General features: G+C 33.7%; 1 protein-coding gene across 1 annotated transcript; it reads right to left on the bottom strand.

The window, feature by feature from the left end:
- Window positions 1–3,190: 3,190 nt before the first annotated feature.
- Window positions 3,191–19,695, bottom strand: Dtwd1 (DTW domain containing 1). The gene is made up of 5 exons (XM_027925965.2): window positions 19,625–19,695; window positions 14,577–14,887; window positions 12,143–12,286; window positions 10,562–10,820; window positions 3,191–5,190 (listed from the first exon to the last, which is right to left on the bottom strand). Exons 2-5 carry the CDS (start codon window positions 14,832–14,834, stop codon window positions 4,943–4,945), a joined length of 909 nt encoding a protein of 302 aa, XP_027781766.1. The 5' UTR covers window positions 14,835–14,887; window positions 19,625–19,695; the 3' UTR covers window positions 3,191–4,942.
- Window positions 19,696–23,710: the final 4,015 nt, after the last annotated feature.

Raw genomic sequence — 23,710 nt, 5'->3', positions numbered from 1 at the left:
TGCTGGGAGTGGCTTTTCTCAGCCAAGGTTTTCTAGGAAAGGAACACAACAGAAAAAGGGGTCAAGGAAACAGAAGGCCCAAAACTAAAATTATTGTCAGTGTCCTCTACATTAAAGGCAGGGAATATTCTGCCAATCCTGGGAATAGTTTCCTTTCCATTGCTCTTCTTGCTTCTTGGCTCCTCCTCTGGGATTTTGACTACACCCCCCAGTCATCATTTTTCCACCCCCCTCCCCCCAAAAAAAAAATCACAAGTAATGGGTTGGAAATATTTCCTCTAAATTCTGCTTTCAAGTTGAACAATTTCTTCTTCAGTTCATTTGTATCTTCCTATACATCATCATAAGTTAATTGGTACCTTTGATATTCACTTGGAAATTTCCTGAGGAGATCTATAAGCTCATAAGATTTATTTTCCATATTTTATGTTAAGACAAGCATTCTGTCACTGAAAAAATTATTACTCCAACATATAATAATTGCTCTGCTTTCCATCTCCTAGTGTTTGCTCATTATTCCTCAAAACTTGGCTAATAGCTCATTACTATTTTTCTCTTGCTTCTGTAACAAATTACCACAAATTTAATATGTGTAAGCAACACAATTTATTATTATATAGTTCTGTAGGTTAGAAGTCCAACACAGATCTCACTGGACTAAAATCAAAATGTTGGCTAAACTAATTCCTTTCTGGAGGCTCTAGGGAGAATCTGTTTCCCTGTTTTATCTAGCTTCTTAGAGACTGCGTGCATTCCTTGGCTTATGGTTCTTTGTCCATTTGCAAAGCCAGCAATGGTGAGTTAAAAGCTCATTTTTCATCACTCTGACTTCCTCTTGTGTTATCTTTCTTCTACTTTTAAGGATTCTGGTGTGTATATTAGGCATAACTAAGTAATCCAGGATAATCTCTCCAATTTCAAAATCCTTAACTAAATCACATCAACGAGAAGTTCCTTTACCATGTAAAATAGTATATTCAAGGTTCTGGGGATTTGAATGTGGACACTTGAAAGTAGTAATTATTGTGCCTACTATACTGTCTTTTCAGCATCCACTAACAGTTTGTCACTTAGCCCTTTCAACAGTCACTGAGGAAGCCCTTTGGCATGTTTTTCAGAGTGCAGAAGTGGGCCAAGGATTCTAGGCATATGGCTAATTGACCTAAAGCAGAGCAATCACATAAGCCTGCTGGTAATCTGTCACTGCATAAGGTTATAACTAAGGCAAAATGAGTGGTCAAGGGCTCAAGATATAGTGAGGCTGAAAACCTTTTCAGGTGCTTGAGATGTCCACTGTTACACTATCCAATAATGAGATATTTATATATATCTACAATAATGCTGTATAATCAACAACTAAACCTCAGTGACATAACAATAGGCATAACTTGCTCACATATCTAAAATCAGGTAGGGGTTAATTAGGTGACACTGCTGATCTTGGCTGGGAATCATTCGTATAGCTGGGGGTTGGTTGGCAATCAGCCAATCTCAATAGGATTTAGCTAGGGTGATGGGGCAAGCTGGCTCTTCTATGGGAACCTTATCCTCCAGTAGGCTAACAGCCATGCATGTTTATATGACAACACCAGAAGTACAAATACAATAAATAAGTAAAAATACAATAGATTTTTGGAAACACATATGGCCCAGATTCAGAGTCAAAGGGTACTTCAAAGGAACCTGAAAAAGCACCATGAATGGGAAAGAACAAAGAAGTACAGCAATTTTTTGCTATCACACCAAAGGAAAAAAACAAAACAAGTACAGTCAATTCTTTGTTCTAACAGGTATTATCATCTTTTTTTTTTTGGAAAGAACTTGAGATTTTATTTGGCTTTAGTTGTGAATTAGCCTCTTTTGAAGTCTGTGGGTCATCTTTCTTATGCCAGCTGTGAGATGGGGGCAAATAAATGATAGGAATATTCTCTCTATTCTTTCCCTTCTCCCTTTCAAGTGTTATGTTTAGTTGGTTTTTAAATGGCAATAGATTTTTGGCTCAGAGAAGTCCAAATTTAGCTCAAAGAAATCCAAGTTTGGCCCTGCTTAAATCAATTCAAACATTCCTCTATTTCCAGGGCCAAGTTTTAAATGTGAAGAAATCTCTTTTAATTCCATTCTTGTAAAATAACTGCTAATAAGTAAGCCAGTTAGTTTATCCTGCTAAGATTATGGAGCTAGTAATGTTCAAATCTCATATAATCCACTGTTATGGTTTAGATGTCAGACAAAGCAAGTATCAGAGGAGAAATGATTGGGGTAGAGCCTTAACCTTATCAGTGAATTAATCGCTGATGGGATTAACTGAGTGGTGACTGGAGGCAAGTGAAGTATGGCTGAAGGAAGTAGTTCACTGGGTGCATGGATATGGGGTATGGATGGATATATATATATATATATATATATATATATATATATATATATATATAATTTTTTTTTTTTTGTATCTGGAGAGTCTGTCTCTCTACTTTCTCAACATCATTTGTGCCATGTCACTCTGCCATACATGTGTCCCTCTGCCACACTTTTCCACCATGATATTCTACCTTAACTGGAGCCCTGAGGAATGGAGCTGGCCTTCTACGGACTAAGACCTCTAAAACCATGAGTCCTCAAATAAACTTTTCCTTCTTTACAATTATTCTGGTTCGGTCTTTTAGTCGCAGCAGTGAAAAAGCTGACTATAACATCCACATTCCTTTCTATGAATAGCAAAATATAATGGTGATCTCACTAAACAAAACCAAGTCAGAAGTCCCAGACTATCTAGACCAAGTTTTGCCACTAACTGTATGACCTATTGATAATTTACCTTATCTCTTTAGTTCTGTTGCTCAGGAGCTGCTCTAAACCACAATATCCTAAATATTCTATTTCCATGGATGTTAAATAGGCATTATGTATTCAAGAAAGCTTAAGATATATTAAATTAAGTAAAAGTACAGAATGCTTATTTCAGGACTTTTCAGAATCTTTAATATGCTGTGCCTTTTGAATTTTCAAGAAATATAATGTGCAGCAAACTAATTTTGCCAAGAACTGTTTTATTTTTATGAATTTTATTTTTTTATAAAACATATTATATGTCCCAATGCATAAGCTTTGAGATATGTACTATTATTCCTAGTGTCTAATACATATTAGTCAGAGCCCCAGATAGAAACAGAAACTTCAAGTGAACAAAAGCATCTTCAAATGAAGTCACTTTATTGGAGCATAATAAAATGAGTATTTATAAAAGTATGAGTAGGGATGAGGGAAAATAACAAAGGATAATGATCTACCCTGAGACTTAGCAACAAGTGGAACCGTTACTACCTTAAATAAAAATGTGCAGAGGGAAAGAGCATGGATCTGAATCTAGAGAGGAAACTGGGATAATTGCTTGGGAAGGGAAAGGATACCTGATAAAATGGCATTCTGTAAAAGGACACAATCAACCCATGAGGACCTGACAAGAAAGGGGCAGGGAAATAAATGATTTTCCCTTCAACCTCTAATTTCTTGCTGATGCATCTCATTTGTTGAATCAAATCAAAAGTCAGAGAACAAGGGAACATATTTCACAGGCAGGGAGCAGAATTGAAAAGAGTTAAGGGTAGCTATAGAGGGGCAAACAAAAGCTATAGAGCAGGGTAGGGTTCCATTCAAAAGCACCCACATCTGTGCTTAAGTCATCAAAACTCAGTCTCTCTTTATCTCTCCACCCTGTTTTCTTCTTCTGCCTTCATTCTAACACTGGATCTTTTCACCTGGTGGCATAAGTAGTCACTAGCAGCCCTAGTTTTAAATCATTCTTAGTTCACAATGCCAAATAAATAATAAGGGCTGGGAATATGGCACTTAATATTCTAGGTGATGCTGAAAGCCCTTAATATACATTCATTCAGTTAATCCTCATAGTAATTCTATAAGATTGCCACAGATGAAAAAATTGACATATGGCTGTTACATAAAAAAGCAAAGTTGAAATTTAGATTCAGTTGTCTAGTTCTAGAATATGTGCATTTAGCCACTGTACAATATTGCCTTTTGAAAAGTAAATCCTCTCTCTCTCCCCCTCTCTCTCTCTCTCTCTCTCTCTCTTTCTCTCTCAGTATCTCAGTATTAAGGATTGAATCAACCCTTTTTGTTTGTTTGTCTGTTTTGACAGTGTCTCACTAAGTTGCCCAGGCTGGCTTCAAACCTGGATCATCCAGCCTCAGACTCCACAGTAACTGGGATGATAGTCCTGCACCAATGTGCCCAGTTTAAACCCCACCTTCTACAGCATCCACAGGACTCATCAAAAAGGACTCCTTTACTATTGGGTCATGTGCTCAGCCCTGGATCAATCACTGCATTTTGGATGTGCTACAACACTCATCTTCCTAGGTCACATATCCCATCTCAATGGAGGACCGTATGATTATTAACAATCTTCCCTTCAAAGAGATAACAGGCAGATGCAAGAGGCGGTAAATGTTCATCACAGACAGTGAAGACTTAGAGAAATAGCACTTGAAACAAACTAGAGCTCTAATTCTAGTTGTGCCTACATTTGTCACTAACCTCAAACAAATCGGTATCAATTTTTTTTCAGCATAAACATTCTGACCTCATCTAAATCCAAAGGTAAAAAAGTATAGGTGAAAAAGAAACAAAGACCTCTAATCGAATATTTAATTATAATTACATAGATAAAACATTTTATTAAAATATAGCGATAAAACTGAGATATGCCAAAATTGAGCAAATAACTTTCAAAATAAGTTTTTTAAATCAACTTTATCTCCGAAAAATTGCCTCAGATACAATTTTGTTTTAAAAAATATGAGTGAAAATGGAATTTTTTCAAGTGATATTGCAGCTATTATATACAATTATTTCCCAAGAATAAACAAAGCACAACTATAAGTTTATTAATTTTAGCAAAATAAAATGATAGGTGACTTGTTATCAACTACTGGGTATGTTTTGCTGTTTCCTTATCTCCAGAGCACTTGGCATTCTTTATCAAGTGGTACATAAAAGAGTAGAAAAATAAAAGATTGTCATATTGTCCTTTGTATTTTTCTTTTAATACATCAGTATGGTAGTCTACTAGAAAGTAGTAAATGGCTTCAATTGTGGAAAGGAAAGTATCTGGCTTTCCTTTTTGATGGCGCCAAAAGCAAGTTTTTCTTGTTTTCAATTCAACTTGTAACAACCCTGCCATAAAAAAAGAAAAAAAAGGAGAAGAAAAAAAAAAAAGAAAAAATATAAATACTTTTTAACCAAGGGTGTGATACAATAATAATGAATTCTTTAATTATTTTAAGGACTTTAAAGAAATACATAGGTAAGTTGCTTCAATACAAGTAAGATTATGATTTTAAATGTACTGAGGTATATATAGAAGCAATATAAGACACAGAATGAAATCTTATCCATGAGTCATCCACCTTGTAGCAATGGAGGAAAAGTAGGCAACTTTTAATATACAAGTTCTAGTCTTTTAAAACTTCAACCCACGACAAGACTAAATTTACCAGTGTTCAAAAGGGTTTCATTTCTCTGAAAAACTGAATTTAAAATGTCATTCTTGAACCCACTGACAGAGATAGGAAACTTAATGGTCCTTAATACTGATAAAAGTTTACTTTTAGATTGTCACTTTTAGGCTATATCTTCATGATTAGACTACATAGAGCTATTTCTTTAGCTCCATCACATCCATGCTGCTTAGCCTCAATTACAGTCAGCTAGAATGACTTGGTCTTATACATTTAAAGAGGAAATGATTAATGATGCAGAACTCTTTATCTTTTACAACTCAGATGTCAGCATGCAAACCCAAAATGCTTTCAGCTCATCAGATTAGTACTTAGGTTTGTGTTATATTAATTAGCCATATTTTTAGCATATTGTATTTCAAAGGGAAAAATAAAAGGGAGAAGGTAGCATCAAAATCAGTTAGTCCACTGACCAATTAGGAACCTCTGAGTCATAAATGATTTCCTACTGTCAGATTTCACTTTTACATCAAAGTTACCTCAGAAATATAAAAAATGAACAAGAAATAAATAAGAAATTTTAAGGTATTAAGAGATATGGAGGATCAAATGTCTAATAGGAGTTCAAGAAGGAAAAAACAAATAGAGATAGCATTTAAAGAGATGATGCCTACAACTTTTCCAGGAATTATTTTTAAAAATGCAAAGCTACATATACATGAACCATAATATATCCAAAGCAGAATAAATTCAATCTGTCTAGGACCAATACACAGTAATGTAACTGTGAAACATCAAGGAGAAGATTTTAAAAAGTTATTTAAAAGGGACAGATCACATGCAAAGGAATGATAAGCGACAAGAAACTTTATTCACAACAAAAGAATGTTGAAGACATTGAAATAATATTGTCAATATGTCAAAAAAGAAAAGAAAAAAAACCTGGTAACAAATTGCGTACGCAGCAGAATAATGCATCAAGGAAAAGCATGAAAACATTAAAAACATTAATAAACAAAAACTGAACCATGCCAACAAGAAACCTATTTAAAAGAGTTCCTAAAGAATATATTTCAGCAAAGTATTGTATTATTAGAATGCTGAGCAAATAAAATGGTAAACATCTATGCAAATCCAAATAAAGGTTGCATGTATAAAACAAAAATGATAATATCTAATTTGTGGGCTCAAAATAAAGGACAGAACAAAAATAATGAATAGTAATAATAAGACTGTGAACCAGGAGAAGGCTGAATGAAGCATAAGTGTACCAAGTCCTTACATTGTCTAAAAGGACAGGTTAAAATATTGTTTGGTTTTGAACATTTTAAAGTGACATATGCACAATCCTCTGAAAGAATTCAGAAAGGAATTTTGAAAAAATTTCATTCAATCAAAGAAAAGCCAGGAAAACATATTTTAAAATATTCAAATAGAAATAAAAATTAAGACAGTAAAAACAGATCCAAATATATCAATATTCACAGCAATTATAAATCTGCTATCTAAAAGATAGATTATCAGCCTGAAACATGAAAAATATAACCTCTACAGAGTTTTCATTCAATATTGCATGAGGTCTTAATTAACATAGCAAAAAGAAAAATAAAATTAGTTAATGAATTGATCACATGAGAACTGGAAGGAATACAAGTGATATTATTTGTACAGAAAATGCAAAAATCTATGAAAATTTAAAATATACTAACTTAAGTTAAAGAAAGATTTAAAATAAACAAGAGACTAAAAGGTATAAACAAAGATTTATAAATTCCACACTAAAAAATTTTCCTCAAAATCTACCAAAAAGAAATTACAAAGATGAACCAGACTGCAAAGATATTTCAAAACACTAGAGGATAAATAAAACACTAGAAATTTCACAGAATAGCACGTGTATAAGGCAAAATAAACAAAATGCTGCTCAATACAATTAGTAACAAGATAAATGCAAATTAATACCATAACGAGACAGCATTTATACACAACAGACTTGGAAAAAGCAGACACGTGACATACCAACATAGGAGGGATTATGAATCAATGGAAACTTTTATATATTAATGATTTGAGTATGAATTTATAAACCCACTTTGAAAATAATCTGGCATTGTTGTACAAAGCTGAACATTTTCATATTCAACAACCAACCAAACAATTCAACTGCTAGGTATGTTTCCTAGAGGAGTTTGCATATGTACAATAATGTTTATAGAAGCACTATTTATAATAGCAAAACCTAGAAATAACCCAAGTGCTTCATCAATAGGAGATGAGACTATATGAGTATATTCATGTAGTCAGACATCAAATAAGACAACACATAACTTATGAAAACACATGCATATAACATTACAATAAAAATGAAAAACACAGAATTCAGGAAAATAATTCACTGTCAGAGGGAAAGGGGAATGATATGGGACAGAAAAACCAATGGAAATTATTGATATTATTCTGGTGCTGGGGCTCTTCACTGTTCATTATATCACTCTGCTCTATAACTTAATATTACATATTTTGAAAATAAACATAATAACTTACTTTAAAATGTAATATAACATCCCCACTCTCCCACATCCCCCAAAATCCCAACTCTTTGCCAATATACATAGTGACAGAACTAGGTCTGGAAGTCAACTCCCAGCTCAGCTCAGTTCTTTCCATTACACTTAGAATACAAATTAATCACACCCTCATGGATCAAAGACCAAATTCCCAGGCATGATATTTAAGGGCATTCACAATTTGAATTTCTCTAGTTTTTTCTGCCATTTGCATATGTATATATTGTAGACCATATTAAATCAGTTTTTTAAGTGCTAAATTATTTTTAATATCTTTATGCATATGTCATTCTTTTGTCCTGAAATGTTCCCCCTCACCAATTTATTCAATATTTCAATAGATAGCAACTCTAAGAATCTTTCAGAGATTCCAGGCAGTCTCCTAAATAATGCTACTGCACTTCACACCCAGTGAATTTTCTTATCTGTTTACCTGTTTATCTGTTTCCTAAAATCAATTATTTAGCAGAAAATGCCCAATACTTCTCGACATCTACTCTCTTTTTTTCTCATGTTAACCAACTTTCAATTCTTTTCAGTGTGGCATGTGTCCAGCTAAAAAACAATTATCCAGCCTTCCTTATAGCCAAGATAATCATGTGAACCAGTTCTGGCCAAAGAGAAAAAACTAACATCTATAAGGAGAACCTTCAGGAATGTAATTGTTTGACTTTTATATTAATAAACACACACACACACACACACACACACATCTTTTGCCCCTTATCTTGCCTGGAAAAAATGTCCTACCTTCATGACAAGCTACATGAGGATGGAAGTAATAGTGAATGAGGAAAACAGAAGTACGAGCTCTTAATAGCATTGTGAAGTCCCTATACCAACCCTAGGCTATACACCTCTGGACTTTTTTGTGTGAAAAGTAAACCTGATACTTATTTAAAAGGTTCTAACTAGGCTTCTGTTCCATGAAGCTGAACACAACTATAATTGATAGCTACTGTAATCACTGAGAGGGCACAGTTTGCCTTATTCTCCTTTTGCTTCCCTCAAATCTAGGACACTGCCTATCCAGTAATAGGTATTCAACAAATATATGGCACAATATTCAATAAATAACGGAATAAATGGAAAAATAAAAAAATTCTGCATTTACAGTATTCTGTCTAGGTAGTTTAAAAACATTTCAATTTAAGCAATTCTGATTCAAAGACAAACAATAGTTATACCAACCAAAACTAAGACTAAGTCCTTTTAAAACATTTGTATCAATGTTAATTACCATCAAGAGGTAAAGGCAGACATTTGAAAATGTTCCAAGTTCTTAACTATCCTTAAACTCTTGTTTCTCTAATATTTCTAATATGTTCTAAAATATGTTAAATATAAAAATAAATGTTTAGTAGTTATCACCACTAATCCAATATGTTTTTAAAAATATGCTTTAAAATATGTAGGAATCTTTAAAAATATGTTGAATTACATAAAAATTAACATTTAAAAAATTCAACATATACACTTTAAAAATTCCCTTTCTAGTATATCTAGCAATTAATAACTTTTAAAGGAGAGAATTACAAAATTATGATCTAGGGGCTGAGGTTGTGGTTCAGTGGTAGAGCGTTTGCCTTGCACGTGTGAAGCACTAGGTTCAGCACCACATAAAAAAATAAATAAATAAAATAAAGGTATTGTGTCATTACAACTTAAAAAAAAGTTTTTAAAAAATTATGATCTAGAAGGACGGGCAGGCAGGTGGCAAAAAAAAATTTGATCTAGCACAGAATTGAAACATACACTTTCTATGTGAATTGGGAAGAAGTAACAGAAATCCTTTGTATAAATCTATTTTGGGCAAATCTAAAGTACAAGAGACTTTGAATAATCTCTTTCTTAAATAGTTTTGCCAATGATTTTGACTTATCTTCTTTCATTTGCTCCTTGTAATTACCATGTTAAGGTAATAATTGGCAAAGCCCCAATTATTCCCTGCTCCTACTAGCTCCTTATTGTACCATGGGGAATAATTGGGGCTTTCCAAATACGACCTCTATACATGTGAAATACCAATTTCTGGAGAAGCCAAGTTACTTCCACAAGAAACAATCCATTTTTGTTATAAATCATTGGTTTTCCATTTTAAAACATTTTATTATTTGATAGGATTAAGCTGAACAAACTAACTCTAAACCTCAGTTTACTGTATTAGAAATTATGTTTTCATTATCTTATTATGAATTCTGAAATGAAGAATGCACTTAAAATGGTGAAAATGTACCTTTTGCCAGACTTTACAGAGAAAATAATTCCAAATGTTTACCAGTGTAAAGTGTTGAGAAGCCTGCAACTTAACTTTCAAATGGTTAAACACTATTACACACACACACACACACACACACACACATCAAATATAGGAAGAGAAATAAGGCAAATGTATACATATTAAATATAATTTTCCTTTTTACTATAAATCTGAAGTTTTTTGAAAATAAACATTGATAGAGGAGGAGCAATCTAAATAAATAAATAAATAAAACCAAACAAACCTTTTTTTGTCCTTACCTTGAAGTCGCTCATCAGAGAATATTTTGTTGGTTTGGTTCCAGGTGCTATCTATAAAGATAATTTTTTTCAGTATTGTGTTTTTGCACATACTATCATTCAAATCATAGTCCTCCTGATCTTCAATTTTTTTTCGTTTAAAAGATGGCTTGTCAAGGTCATCATTTTGGCCTCTACTTTTATTTTGACTCCTTTTTTGCAAGTGAAAAGAAATATCTTTTATTGAGATAGACTGAGGTCCAGGAAAAACAAGTACAACCTAAAACAAACAAACAAACAAACAAAAAAACTGAGGTTAGTTGTGTGCTATGATCAAAATAAGTTCAAAAGTGACCTAAAACTTTAGGGAGAAAATATGTTGAATATGTGAGAAACAAGTATTAGGTTAGTCCTACTGTACATGTTTCTTCAATATTCATGATAAAGTTTTTGGCTCTTCCCTAATAATCTAAAATCATAATAACCATCTTAAAGTATTCAAAATAATTTATTCACTGATTGAGAGGGCAAAGTTAACTGTATCTTGAATTAAAAATTAAAAGTACATTTCACAAGATAAAAAGGCAAAGTGCATGATACTTTATAAAAGAACCACTGACTACTGCTCAATGATTAAATACTATTTTCACCTATATGATAAGCAAAGATATATACATAGTGAATGCTGGCAAGGAATTGATGTAATGGGTCTTTATAGCCATTATTAATGGCAGGGTTCAATAGTATAATACAATGTGTTCCATTTAATCAACATAAGTGTATCTAGCTGACCAGAGAAGGAAATAAAAATATATTCCTAGATCTAAAACTCAGATATTATTTACAAACACAACTTAGTATATAAATTCAATCAAAACATATATAAATTGATAAGAAAACCAAGTTCTTTCTGAAACAAATGAATATATAAATTTTTAATTTTGTTTCTAGGTTAGCCACACTCACAATGGCCCCCAGGAAACCTAAAGAGTTTAATGCTTCTTTCAAAAGTACCCGAGGCCTAATTTCTGAGACCTATTTATTATAAGACCAGTAATATCCCACTAGTATAATAATATAAACTATGTGAAAACCAATTGAGAATCTAGACATGAACAAGGAAAACATCTGAGCAGTCAAGACATATTACAAAAGCTATGTACTAAGCTTTTATTTTAGAAAAAATTCATGAAAAACCTTCTATCTCAGTCTTTCTTTTCTTCTTACAGAGATACTCCAACAACATTTCTAATTTGGTATCAAATTAGACCAGCTACATGCTGTATTAGAGATGGGAAAATGATGAGAGAAGAAAGAAAAAGCAGGCATTGTAATACTGGCAAAGAGTAAAACCCTAAAGAAATAAGATAGAAAAACTATGAAAATTTAGCAGAAGATTCCAAAAAGCATAATAGTTTAGGATCACTTGACCTGTGAAGATACCAATGAAATAAACTACATGTTGTTTAATGTTATATGAGCATAACACTAGATTATTAAGAAAAATATTAAATTGTGTTTAAGTTAGTTCAGAAAAGCAACTGGTGTTTAAAATTAATTTTTATATTTAATACAAAGAGTTGTAAAAAATAAGCTTCCTACTTCATGGTCTTTTTCCTCATACTCTGGAATACAAGGGTATGTGTAAATGTTCACAAATTCAGGTGCTAAGAGTTTTGCATGTATTGCAGTACTTTTGCCATCTGTTTCATTTGGATGTTTAATGATGTCGATCTTCAATGGAAGCTAAAGTGAAGGGAAAAAAAGACAAATGAACAAAACAAATATAAAAATTATAATTTTTATGTTAATAAAAAGTCTATAAAACAGGAAATTCACACTAAGTTTCTATAATCATATTTTTCTAAGTCAGAATATTAAGAATGGTGAAAGTCAAAACAAAACAAACACAAATTTCTTCCTCAATATTGTTAATCATATTATAGATCAAATATTTTCAACTCATTTAACATACAATCTGCTCCTAAAACAAAGATCTAGTGTTATTTTACTTAATTTATATGGGTAATGAGTCCAATTCCTCATATTTCAGTATTTTTGCCAAGAATATTTTTTATAATTCCTATAAACTCTAGGTTTGTTTATTTTATGCTATTTTTAAAGGAAATGCAATGTTGAACAATACTTAAGATTTAAAAATCAAGCTGAAATTCTGTTCCTTACAGATCCTCTCAAGCCAAAGGTATCCTCTGTTTTGAATGTTGTGATTTTCAGCAGTACATTTTAACAGCATACATAACTATCAATTAGAAAAACAGTAATAGGTCTAAGAGATGTAATCTTTCTATCACAAATAGCTTTCTTCAAAATCACCTTGCCCACCTTCCCCTACTGTTCATTTTGTTATGGATTACACCTGCCTCTAGACAAAAATATACTATCTAGGATTTCTTGGGTTAGAGATTTTCATTATTTTACTTTGATTTATTTGGTTTAGCTCTCTTTATAATGCCTATACACATCATGTATTCAGCCATAACCATGAAAATGTAAGCTATATCTTCCCCATTATGTATATAAGAACCCCTCCTGAGATGGGTTCTTTACTTTAGAATTTAAAAGACGTTTTAAAATGCTATTTAAAAACAAATTTCCTACCATCTTCAAGTGCCCATTCCATACTAAACAGGCAAGATTCTAGGAATTTGCTCTGAAATAAAAACTATTTTTCTTGTATTTTAAACTACACATTTTAAACAAAGTTACAATTCTAATAATTTTAATGTATATTATACCTGTGAAGCAATTGCCACAATCAAGATAATGATTTGCTACTACCAAAAGTCTTCTGTTTCTCCCCCTCTTCCTCAACTACTACACTCCCAATCATCAGGTAATCTAGATGTCACTTTAGATTGGTTTACTTTTCTATAATTTTGAAATAAATTAAATCATACAGTAAGTATTCCTCATCTTCCCTCTTTAACTGAGATTAATTATTTTGAGATTCATCCATATTGTTGTATCATTATTTCCAAAGCTTTTTAAAAGTAGCAGTTGCTGCACACTACGAGGTAGGCCCAATTTCATACATAACTTTTTTTTCTGGACAATTATGTAAATAACATACACCAAAAAGACCTTAGCCCATAAATAAGTACTTTCAATAGTTTTCAGTTAGGGTTTCAAACACCATTATCTGCTACCCTTCCCACTTAGGCCCAGGGATCAATTATACATTAGAGTCAATTGCTTCAATCATCAAACCAACTTCTATTTATAGAAAATTTACCATTTAAGTAGGCAGTTCACAAATGATTTTACATCAGTCTACTTCTGGCTGACCTCTACATCAGACTTTCCTCATGAAGCTCAGTCTCAGCTGACACTATATTCCCTTTCCCCAGGATCTCTGAGTACCAGGTCAGCATTATCTTAACCCAGGTAAAGAAGGAAGAGAATAGAAAGGGAAAAAAATAGAAAGCAGATCATAACAAAGTATTTTTAATTCTATTATTAATAAAACTGACTTCCTTATATGATTGATGAGTTGAATATTCCAAAAGCCAATATTTTTGACCACCTGGCTATCTTGAAGGAGATACAATTTATAGCAAGGATACATGACTCTCATTAATGAATTTTGAAAATCTTGTGCCTAACCTAATTTATAAATCACACAATAAAAAGGGAAAGTCTTATGGACTAAATTATTTAAATATCAGACAATATGCAAAATTTGTGACCCCAGAACCCAATCCAGGTACTGTTAGTTCTCAATGAATAAGTCTAAGATTTCTGATGCTATGAACAGCACAAAAACAGATCAAATTATAGAAATAGATGTTTGAGTTCTATATTCACATATTTTATAGGAAGATATATCTTAAACAATTGAGGGGACAGTATTAACAATAATTGTGTTTACCAGAGGGCAGTTTGAATTTTCATTAAAAAGATTGTTTTCATAATGACATTATTTATCCAGCTTATCAATTACATTAGAACCAGCACATATGAAACATCTTTTGAAAATCTATTTTCCTACTTTCAAACGATTAAATATCTTACCAACCTTCACAAGTGGAATCTGTTCAATAGGTACATTTTCAACTGGGACATAACATGTATAGCAGTAAAACATCCTTGAACCACCACATTTGAGACACTTTGATCTCCCACTTTGCTGAGCTTTTTGAAGAACTTCTTGAGATGCTAAGCATAAGTTTTGAAGGGGATTTTCTGAAGCTATGGAAGTAGTTTTGTTTGTTTCCACAAATTTTGAATTATGTTCTTCGATTTCTTTAAGAAATACAGATGGATTGAGAGACATTCTTCCTTCAAACTGAAGTTTAACATCTACTTCTAAAACACATTATAGGTGCACTGTGAATAAAAAAGTTGAAAGGTGCAAGTTAAAACAGGAAATATTTTACAGTTTCCACAAAGAAAATTACTCAGTTTAATTCACAATTGTATGCTGGTGTTAGTACTTATTAAGAAATATTAACAAGTTTTAAAGCCACTGAATTGGCATACTTTAAAACATAAAATTAAAAAGCAATAAACTCACAATAGCAAATTACAGTTATATCTTTAGGTCCTTCCTTCCATAAAAATAGAAAGATGCTATCCTAAAAAAATATTTCAAATATAAAGTTTAGGCACTGACAATCAATTTTCTAGCTCCCTTTTTGTTCCAGAGATGGAAATTTTGTTTTATAAATATTAAGAATTCAGTGGTTTCATATCCTCGTATCAACCAGGAATATATTCAACTCTACACTGACGTTGAATTGACACTGCATAATAACATGTCCCTAAATCTCATCCTGGACTCTAATGAAAATATCAGTAAAATTTTGTTGGGTATTATAATATAATTAAGTATGTGTGTATGTATATACAAATATTTCTATCCACAATTCCTGGCTCGTAACTCTTTCCCCTTCTTCCCAGCAGATCACAGAAACTCTAATCTTAAATTTTCATACCCACCTTGTCTGATTGTGAATGATAAGACTCAGGATTTCAGAAAGGATTCTAACCCATGGAGGAAGGAAGGCCAAAGAATCTAATAGAAGGACTTACTGAGTTCCCCATCCAGTCTATTAGTAATTATGCCTATACAATATAGTCTCCTTAAAAATCCAAAGGCACAGGGTTTGGGAGTTTCTGGATAGCTAAACACTTGGAGGTTCCCAGAAAGGTGAATGAGGACTCATCCACAAGCCAGGAGGCCCACCTCAGCTCTTCCACATGGATAAAGATCTTGCATTAGGAACTACTCAGACCTTTCCCTGTGTATCACTTCATTGGCTGCATATTTGTATACTTTAAAATATCCTTTATTTAAAAAACAGCAAAAGTTAGTACAGTATTTCTATGAATTCTGTGAGCCATTCTAATAAATTGATCAAGTTTGAGGAGGGGGCTGTGAGAATCTCAATTTATAGCTGGTGAGTAAGAAGTTCTGGGACCCAAACTTGCAACTGTGTCTGAAACTGGATCTTCCTTGGGGACAGAGCCCTCACTCTGTGGAATCTGACATTATCTTCAAGTAGTGTTCAATTGAATTAAATTAGAGGATACCCAGTTAGTATCCACTGCAGACTTGCTGGATGGGGAGAAATCTGTATACCTTTTGAGGTCACAGGAGTTTTCTGTTTTCATTATGGTGTGAGAGTAGAGGAAAAACAAGAAAGACACTTTGTATTTCCTAATACATATATGTTCTAAAAGATACATTCCTCTACAACTTAAAGCACATATAACATATCCACTCTACAGAGAGACATCTATTATCAGTTATTTATAAAATATTCTATAAGGTGAAATAAACTATATTAAAATTTAAATTTTACAGAGTACCATTTGATTAACATTGTCCACTCAAAGAATTTCTACTGTTTTCTAAAATTATACAGCATTCAAATTCCTGAGTATCGAAGATAAAATAGTAAAATAAGTTTCCCACTTGTGTATTCTTCACGGAAGCATGATGGCTGCCAAAATTGCATACTCTGGATGCAAGATATCTTTCAAAGGAGAAGAAAGACTGGGCCCTGTTAATTTGATATGCATTCCACAGTTGTAAAATGATTCTCTTACTATAAAGCTATATGGCATTGTGGTGTTTATGAAACTCCAGGCACTGTTGAGTACAAACAGTAACAGGAGAAATGTTATAATTCCCAACAGGAAACTAGCTGTGGCCTCCTAAAGAAAATGTGAACAAGAAGTCCAGAGAAGAATAAATATACAACATAATTTGCCATCAAGAAGTATGTGACACTAATTTTAATTATTCATTGAGAGTTTCTTTTTAGATTGTAAATCCCAGTGAGCTTGAAACTCAAAGGTATGTTAAAAAAAAAAAGAATGCTGGTAGTCACTGAAGGAAAAGGAAAACGCACTTGCCAAATGTATCCCAGGGAAAAACCAAAATATGCATAGTAGATATTTCTGCCATGTACTGATAGGCACAGATTTATATCTGAGGTTGCTCAGCAAAGGTGATTTTTAGAATGAGCAAATAGAATACATCTACTTCGAATGCCACTCCAAATCACCTTCCTAAAAGTGGCTTTTTAGTGAACATGCTTTAACAACTAGTAAGAATATGAGATATTTAGACACTACCCTTTTCTTTTTTGAGTCTCAGAAGAAATTAGCAATCACATGAAAATCTTGTTTATCTCTAGAAAATGTACATATGGAACCAAATATTTTCTATACATTTTCAGATGTTTTACAGAGTCCACCTACAGATTAAGGGAAGGAAAAAACAAAACCTTAAGATAAAAAATTTAATCTAGGGACAGAAGCAGCATTAAAAGTTTGGGAGGAGATCCTCTAAGTCCCCAGAAATGAGAACTACAGTCAGCCAACAAAGTTTTTATAATCACAAGCCATCCAGTACAGCCTTGCTGCATTTAGGATGCTAATTATGTTTTGTCTACACCCTGTCAGTCTGGGTTTGTTCTGGTGTCACCTGAGGTACCTTCTGAAAAGCATTTTAAGACTAAGCATTCTGAGTTATCCAAATCAAGGCATTACCAAAAAAAGGGACTGGACTAATTCTGGGTATACATGTGCACATGTGCTGTCAAACAGCTTGGCCCAGACATAGTGGGGTTGAAGAATCCAATTCCTGTGGATGCTATGAAATTCAACATAATTGCCCGATATTCAACAGAAAATTATTTGCAGATATTCCAGAGCTCACATTGTACACTCTCTTGAGATGTCCAGAAATATAACCCTGAATGTCACTAACTTTCCACCCACATAACCAAGTAGATATTATGGTTATCTCTACAAAATGTTTTTTTTTTTCTCTACAAAAATCAAACAACAGAAATATCTGAGATAGTGAAAGGAAAATATTTCTGGCTCTTTCCAGTGTCTCATCAACACACTCTCATCTGTGGCTGAAGTAGCCACATAAAAAAAGGCTAAGAGGTTGTAAATCATGAAGAGCTTCCTCCAAAGGTCTCTGAAACCATATGATTGGAAATATACTCTGACCTAGCCAGTAGCCTACTTTAAATGTGTTCAAATAGTTTGTTGCAAACATGACTATTCAAAACCTTCAAAACATACTTGCTAATATCAAATATATTTGGAGAAATGTAACTGGAGTTGTGGAGATTAAAGATAAAACACAATGAGTATTCCTAAGAAACTAACAAATACCTGATGGTATATCCACCATTCTGTAACTCAAGCTGAAAAAAGGAATGTTTTCACTCCTCCTTTTATTTCCCAAAAAACTAATTAAACTCACCAAATTGCACCATTTCTACCTTTCACATAACTTTCTATTTTCAGACTCAAAGTCAGGACACTAATTCAGTTTCTTATCAAGTTATATGTGAGGTAGGGCAATCTCTTACACCTGTTTACCTCTTAAAACTTATAATTAGTTCCACATATTTAACACAGAAAAATGTACTTAATTTAGAAGCAACCTTTCAGAGAAGATTCACTCCTAACATTCAACTCTGCAAAAGCAGAATTCTTTCCTGATATCAGATATTCCTGATTCTTATGTAACAGGAGATAATCAACAAATATTTGTTAACTCAATCAAAATCATTCTGAGAAAAAGGTATACAATATGTATCTCATCTCATTACTGAATTACCTGACAAACTACCTCTGTAAGCCATCTGCAGCCTGTACAAACAGCAGCCTGGCAACTTTTTTCCCCACTCCCTCTCCCACACACACAAAAAAATAATGTTAAAAGCTCCTAGCTTTTCCATTATTCTAAGCTGACTGGCTTCCCAATAGAACATTATCTAAAATTCCCCTGTACTTTGTTGTGGACCATTTCCGTACTGGATTAAACTCACTTCAATTTTTTTCTTTTTTTTCTGGAGTATTTTCAAGAACTGGTCACATAATATGTACAAGTTCAACATTTTTTTTTTTAATCCAAGATACCACGGTTTTTTATACAGGACTAATGGCTCCTTACACAGCATCCAACATACAGTAGGCACACTGTCTTAAGTTTTTCAAAGTAGATGGGGTCCAATCATAAATAGTTCTTACATGTTGCTATCTTAAGTACTGATTTTATCATTCAACTCCATGGAACTGGCACGTGAACACAGACTTCCTTATATGCCTTACATACCCAAAAAAGAATTTAGACAAATGAATCAAACGCCTCCCTATGCTTATTATGTAACCATAATCTTAAGATTTTAAATACACTGTATGACGTAAGTATCCCTGTGTCTGTTTTAAGGAAGAACCACGACTACCAATTTCCCGCAAACCCCTCCAGAAACTAAAAATTAAAGGATGGGGTCCTTAGAGGACTGACTTTGCCACGATAGACATGATAGAGGGAAAGAAAGCATAGTGTTGGGGGAGGATTTTTTGTTTTGTTCTGCGGAAAAATTGGGAAGTCTTTTTCCCCAAAGGTCCCTCAAGACACTCAAGCGCCCGCGCAGGGACCAAAGTCCTCCTCACAAGTGACACCCAGCACAACCTCTGCGAGGGTCCTGACAAGGAAGGTTCACTTCCCACGGCCGCAAGGCTCAGGCCATACCACTAGTCTCTAGACACGCGCAGAGACCAGCACCGGGATAGCAGAGGGATGCAGACCTGCACAACCCGCGAGTCCTCTCACGGCTCCACGCGTCTTCCGCTCCGCCCAAGGCCGAGGCGCGCTCCGGGCAGTGATCGCGCGCGGACCCAGCGGAGCGCTTTCCAGGAGACACCAGAGGGCGGAGCCTAGCCGTTGCTGTAGCTGAGCGCCACGCCGGCCCCAGAGCTGAGGTACCTACCGCGCCGAGAGCCAGGCAGAGTTGGACGGGAAATCCCGCCCAGTCACTCAAGCCTCTCAAGGCGGCGTAACTTTTGTTCCGGGAGACTCCAGCAGAGAACAAGGCCCGGACATCTGTGGCCTGGTCTCGGAATCGCCAGACTCACAGTTTCCTTCTGAGTCTGGGCGGTGCCACAAAACTGGAGAAGTTCTCGGAGTACACATTCAAGCCTTAGTTGCAGTGACTTGTAAAGAAATGCTGATCCCCAAGAGCACTTTCCACTTTATCAATCCCCAGAACATTTTACTCATGAGAATTTAGTTCAATTACTTTTCTGTGACTGTATCAAGATAACATTTCGTCTGCTGAATAGTTATTAGAAAAAGTTTGTATATTGATGAATTGGCTTGCATAAAAACATGTAAACAGAGTTGGTACACTTAGCCTTTTTCGGATTTGAAGTTAATATGTTATTAAACCATTTTTCCATGCCCCACATTAAAGAAATTCTAACTGAAGAAGTGCATGTTGCCGATTGTAAGATTCAGAAGCACAATAGTCAAATATTGAGCAATGTATTTATTAAGTAGTATACTATGAATTGAGCAAGTCAGAGCTAAGGGACAGAGCTTTGCCCTGGATATGCTGGATATGTTTACCATGTAAAGTATGAATTGTACAGAAAATACAATATGATAGGGATTTCAGAAAGCTCAGAATAGGGTAATCAATGAAGGCTCATTGATTGGATTTGGGTAAGGCTTCAAAGAATGGTTATTATTTAGAGCACTGTTTTCCAGCTGGAAAGGGGATTGTATAGGACCCATTGGTACAGGTCTTGACACATTTGTAATAAAGAAAATCTCTTTCACTTTTTAAATAATGAAATAATAAAACAGAGTAGAAATGTCAGTGCATGGAACTTAGTAAAGTATTGCTTTATAGAGCCATATATATATATATATATATATATATATATATATATACACACACACACACACACACACACTAGGTTGTTTATATAAATAAAGTGTATTTCTTGTTGTATAGTATCTGAAGAGTTTGAAAGCCACTAATTTAGGGAGAAAGATGAGCTTTCTGGTTAGAGAAAGCAGCAATGGTGAAAAGTCTCTAAGCCAGGAATAAATAATTCACAAGTATTTTCTTTTTGAAACCAACTCTTACCAAAGCAGTTCAGTTATACAAATTAAAAAGAAAATGATACTATTTACTAGAATACTGGGTTGCTATGTCTGTGTATAAATTACTGGAAAATATAGTAGCCTAAAACAATCATTTTATCATTTTCATAAATTACACAGTCAGTGGAGCACAGTGGATCAACTTTTCTCTGGTAACTCAACTGAGAAGTCTGCATACTAGCAGAGGTCCTGTTTATAACATGTGCTGGGCTCCCTCACAGACTTATTAATAGGCCCAGAGCTCCAAAAAGAAATGTTTCTTCCTTCCTCCCTTCCCTTCCTTTACCTTCTTTTTTCTTCCTTTCCTTCCTTATTTCAACTTACCCTCAAAAAGTAACAGAAATGAGTCCTTTCCAGATTATAGGGGAGAAGACAAAACTCACTTCTCAAAAGATGGTCAAAGAATTTGTGACCAATTTTTGTTAAACCAACATACTGAATTTACTGCTATAACAAAAGACCCCAAAATATCAGAGGCTCAATATATAAAAAAAATGTCTAACAAAAGAGCCATTGTGAATGTCCCTAGTCAGATGAACTGTTATACTCAAGGACACAGGCTTTACTTTTTTTTTTCTTTTGGTAGAGAGGTTCTGCTGCCTCCTAGGATTTGGGGTCCATAGCTTATTGATAAGAATGAAAGCCAGGTGTGGTAGTAGGCACCTATACTCCCAGCTGCTTCCAAGGTACTTGGGAGGCTGAGGCAGGACAGTTGTAAATTCAAGGCCAGCATGGTCAACTTAGTGAGACCCTGTCTCAAAATAAAATAAAATTTTAAAGGATGGGTATGTTGCTCAGTGATACAGCATGGGCCTAGCAAGCATCCTTGATTCAATACCCAGTATCACAAAGTCGGGGTGGGAGGAAATGAAGAAAAGAAGAAAGAGGAATGATGAAAATTATCGAAGTTAGCCCTAAAAATTGGATATATCAATTTGGCCAGAATTTGATCCCACTGCCCCGACATGAAATACAAGAGAGACTGGGAAATATAGAAAAACATAAATATTGATAATTACTAATAGTTCACCACTGTGTTCTCAGTTATTATCTCCAAAGGAAATTGCTTTGAAATATTTTGAATAATTCTTCTGATATTACTCTACCTGTGTTAATATACTGCAGTTTCTTGTTTTTCAAATTTAGACATTATCCATTGTCTTTCTCCTGTGGAGGAAAATGATATAGTTAGTTCTTTCTTGACATCACCCCCAAGTAATGAACAGTCACTCTCTCCCTATCCACACATTCTTCCTGTCCCCTCATCTCAAAATATTGATTGATAATTTTTTGTTAAGTAAAAAGTTAGTGTTACCTCTATTATGTTTAAGTAAATATTCAATCCAATGTCACATAGTATACTGTGATCACATTGACTTTTAATATAAGATTTTACTTTCCTTAATAATTTACTTTTTATGTAATGATTAGTAATCTGTCCTTAAACACAGCCAAAATGATAAAGCACAATACATCGCTATAGCAGATATTTTTTTCCTTACATCTATTCATTGTACAGTATTACCACCATTAGTCCATGCAAGATGAGTAACTTTCACTAATCCAAAACTACTGTTCTCTGTTGGATCACCTGTACCTTTTTTTCTTTGTTTAAACATTTGTTTTTGTGAAAAACATTTTCTAATACATTTCTGAAATAATGTAATGGGAGTTAGGAGACAAAGTTATGTACCCCCTTCCAATAAGTTCATATCCTAGTTTTTATACCCTTGGCAAGAGGAACTTTATCAGTAATTACATTAAAGATACTGAAATAGAAAAACTACCTTGGATTACCAGGCTTTAAAGGAGGGAGAAAGATGTCAGAGATGGGAAAATATTCTACACTCTTGGCTTTAAAGTTAGAAGAAACAACTGTGAGCAGAGGACTGTAGGTAATGGCTAAAAGCTGGGAAAGAGAAGGAAACGGATTCTGCCCTAGGTCCTCTAGAAGGAGCATAGCCCTGCTGACCCATTTCAGACTTCAGACCTCTGAAACTAAGTTAAAAATTCATATTGTTTAAACTACTAAGTTTAAAGCAATTTATTATAGCAGTTATATGAAACTAATATGGGGAAAGTGATGATTTTTTTAGTACTTTGCAGATGTGAAAAATACCACAAACATAAATATTATCTGTCTATATTTAAATTTATAGGTTGAAAGTCATTTTCTTGGAATAATCATCTAAAGTCTTCTTTCTGATTCTTGTTTTTCTTAACATGTTTTTTTTCCTAGTATCTAGATTCATTTTTTTTCCACATGAAGTTTTTATTGACTATTTAATTTATACCATTATATTCATACTTTATTTTTTTCTTATTCTTTATCCATTTTAACACACTATTTTGGTATCAGGGTTACATTATCTGTTAGCTCTCTAATCTTAAACACCTTTTTAAAATTTACTTTGTTATCTACATTGTATTTTTCTCAGATTTTATTTTTACTTTTTAATCTTTTGCTTTTATATTTATTCCTAAATATCTAGTAATCTTTGACTTTCTAGTCATACTGAATAATGAGTATTAAAGTGCTTTAGCATTATGTTAATATTAAAGACCAAAGATTAAAGTGGTAATGGAATATCATTGTATCTAAATGGATTGTTACACCAACAACTTCATAATAGTGCAAGGTTTAGCACTGAGAGTTTCTCAAGCATCTGCAGAGGAAAACAACTCAGGAAGATAAAAGGGGAAATCAGTGCATTAAAAATAAA

The sequence above is a fragment of the Marmota flaviventris genome, chromosome 2 (assembly GCF_047511675.1).
Source record: "Marmota flaviventris isolate mMarFla1 chromosome 2, mMarFla1.hap1, whole genome shotgun sequence".
Lineage (NCBI taxonomy): Eukaryota > Metazoa > Chordata > Mammalia > Rodentia > Sciuridae > Marmota > Marmota flaviventris.
The sequence above is the reverse complement of the archived record's forward strand: the minus strand, read 5'-3'. Positions and strand labels throughout refer to the sequence as shown.

What these genes read in the sequence shown, in the direction of transcription:
- Dtwd1 (XM_027925965.2), bottom strand. Translation starts at nt 14,834, where the DNA reads ATGTCTCTCAATCCATCTGTATTTCTTAAAGAAATCGAAGAACATAAT. An exon ending in AACAGATTCCACTTGTGAAG is followed by an intron (nt 12,287 to 14,576) that starts GTTGGTAAGATA and finishes CCTTCACTTTAG; the next exon opens with CTTCCATTGAAGATCGACAT. An exon ending in ATGAGGAAAAAGACCATGAA is followed by an intron (nt 10,821 to 12,142) that starts GTAGGAAGCTTA and finishes TGTTTGTTTTAG; the next exon opens with GTTGTACTTGTTTTTCCTGG.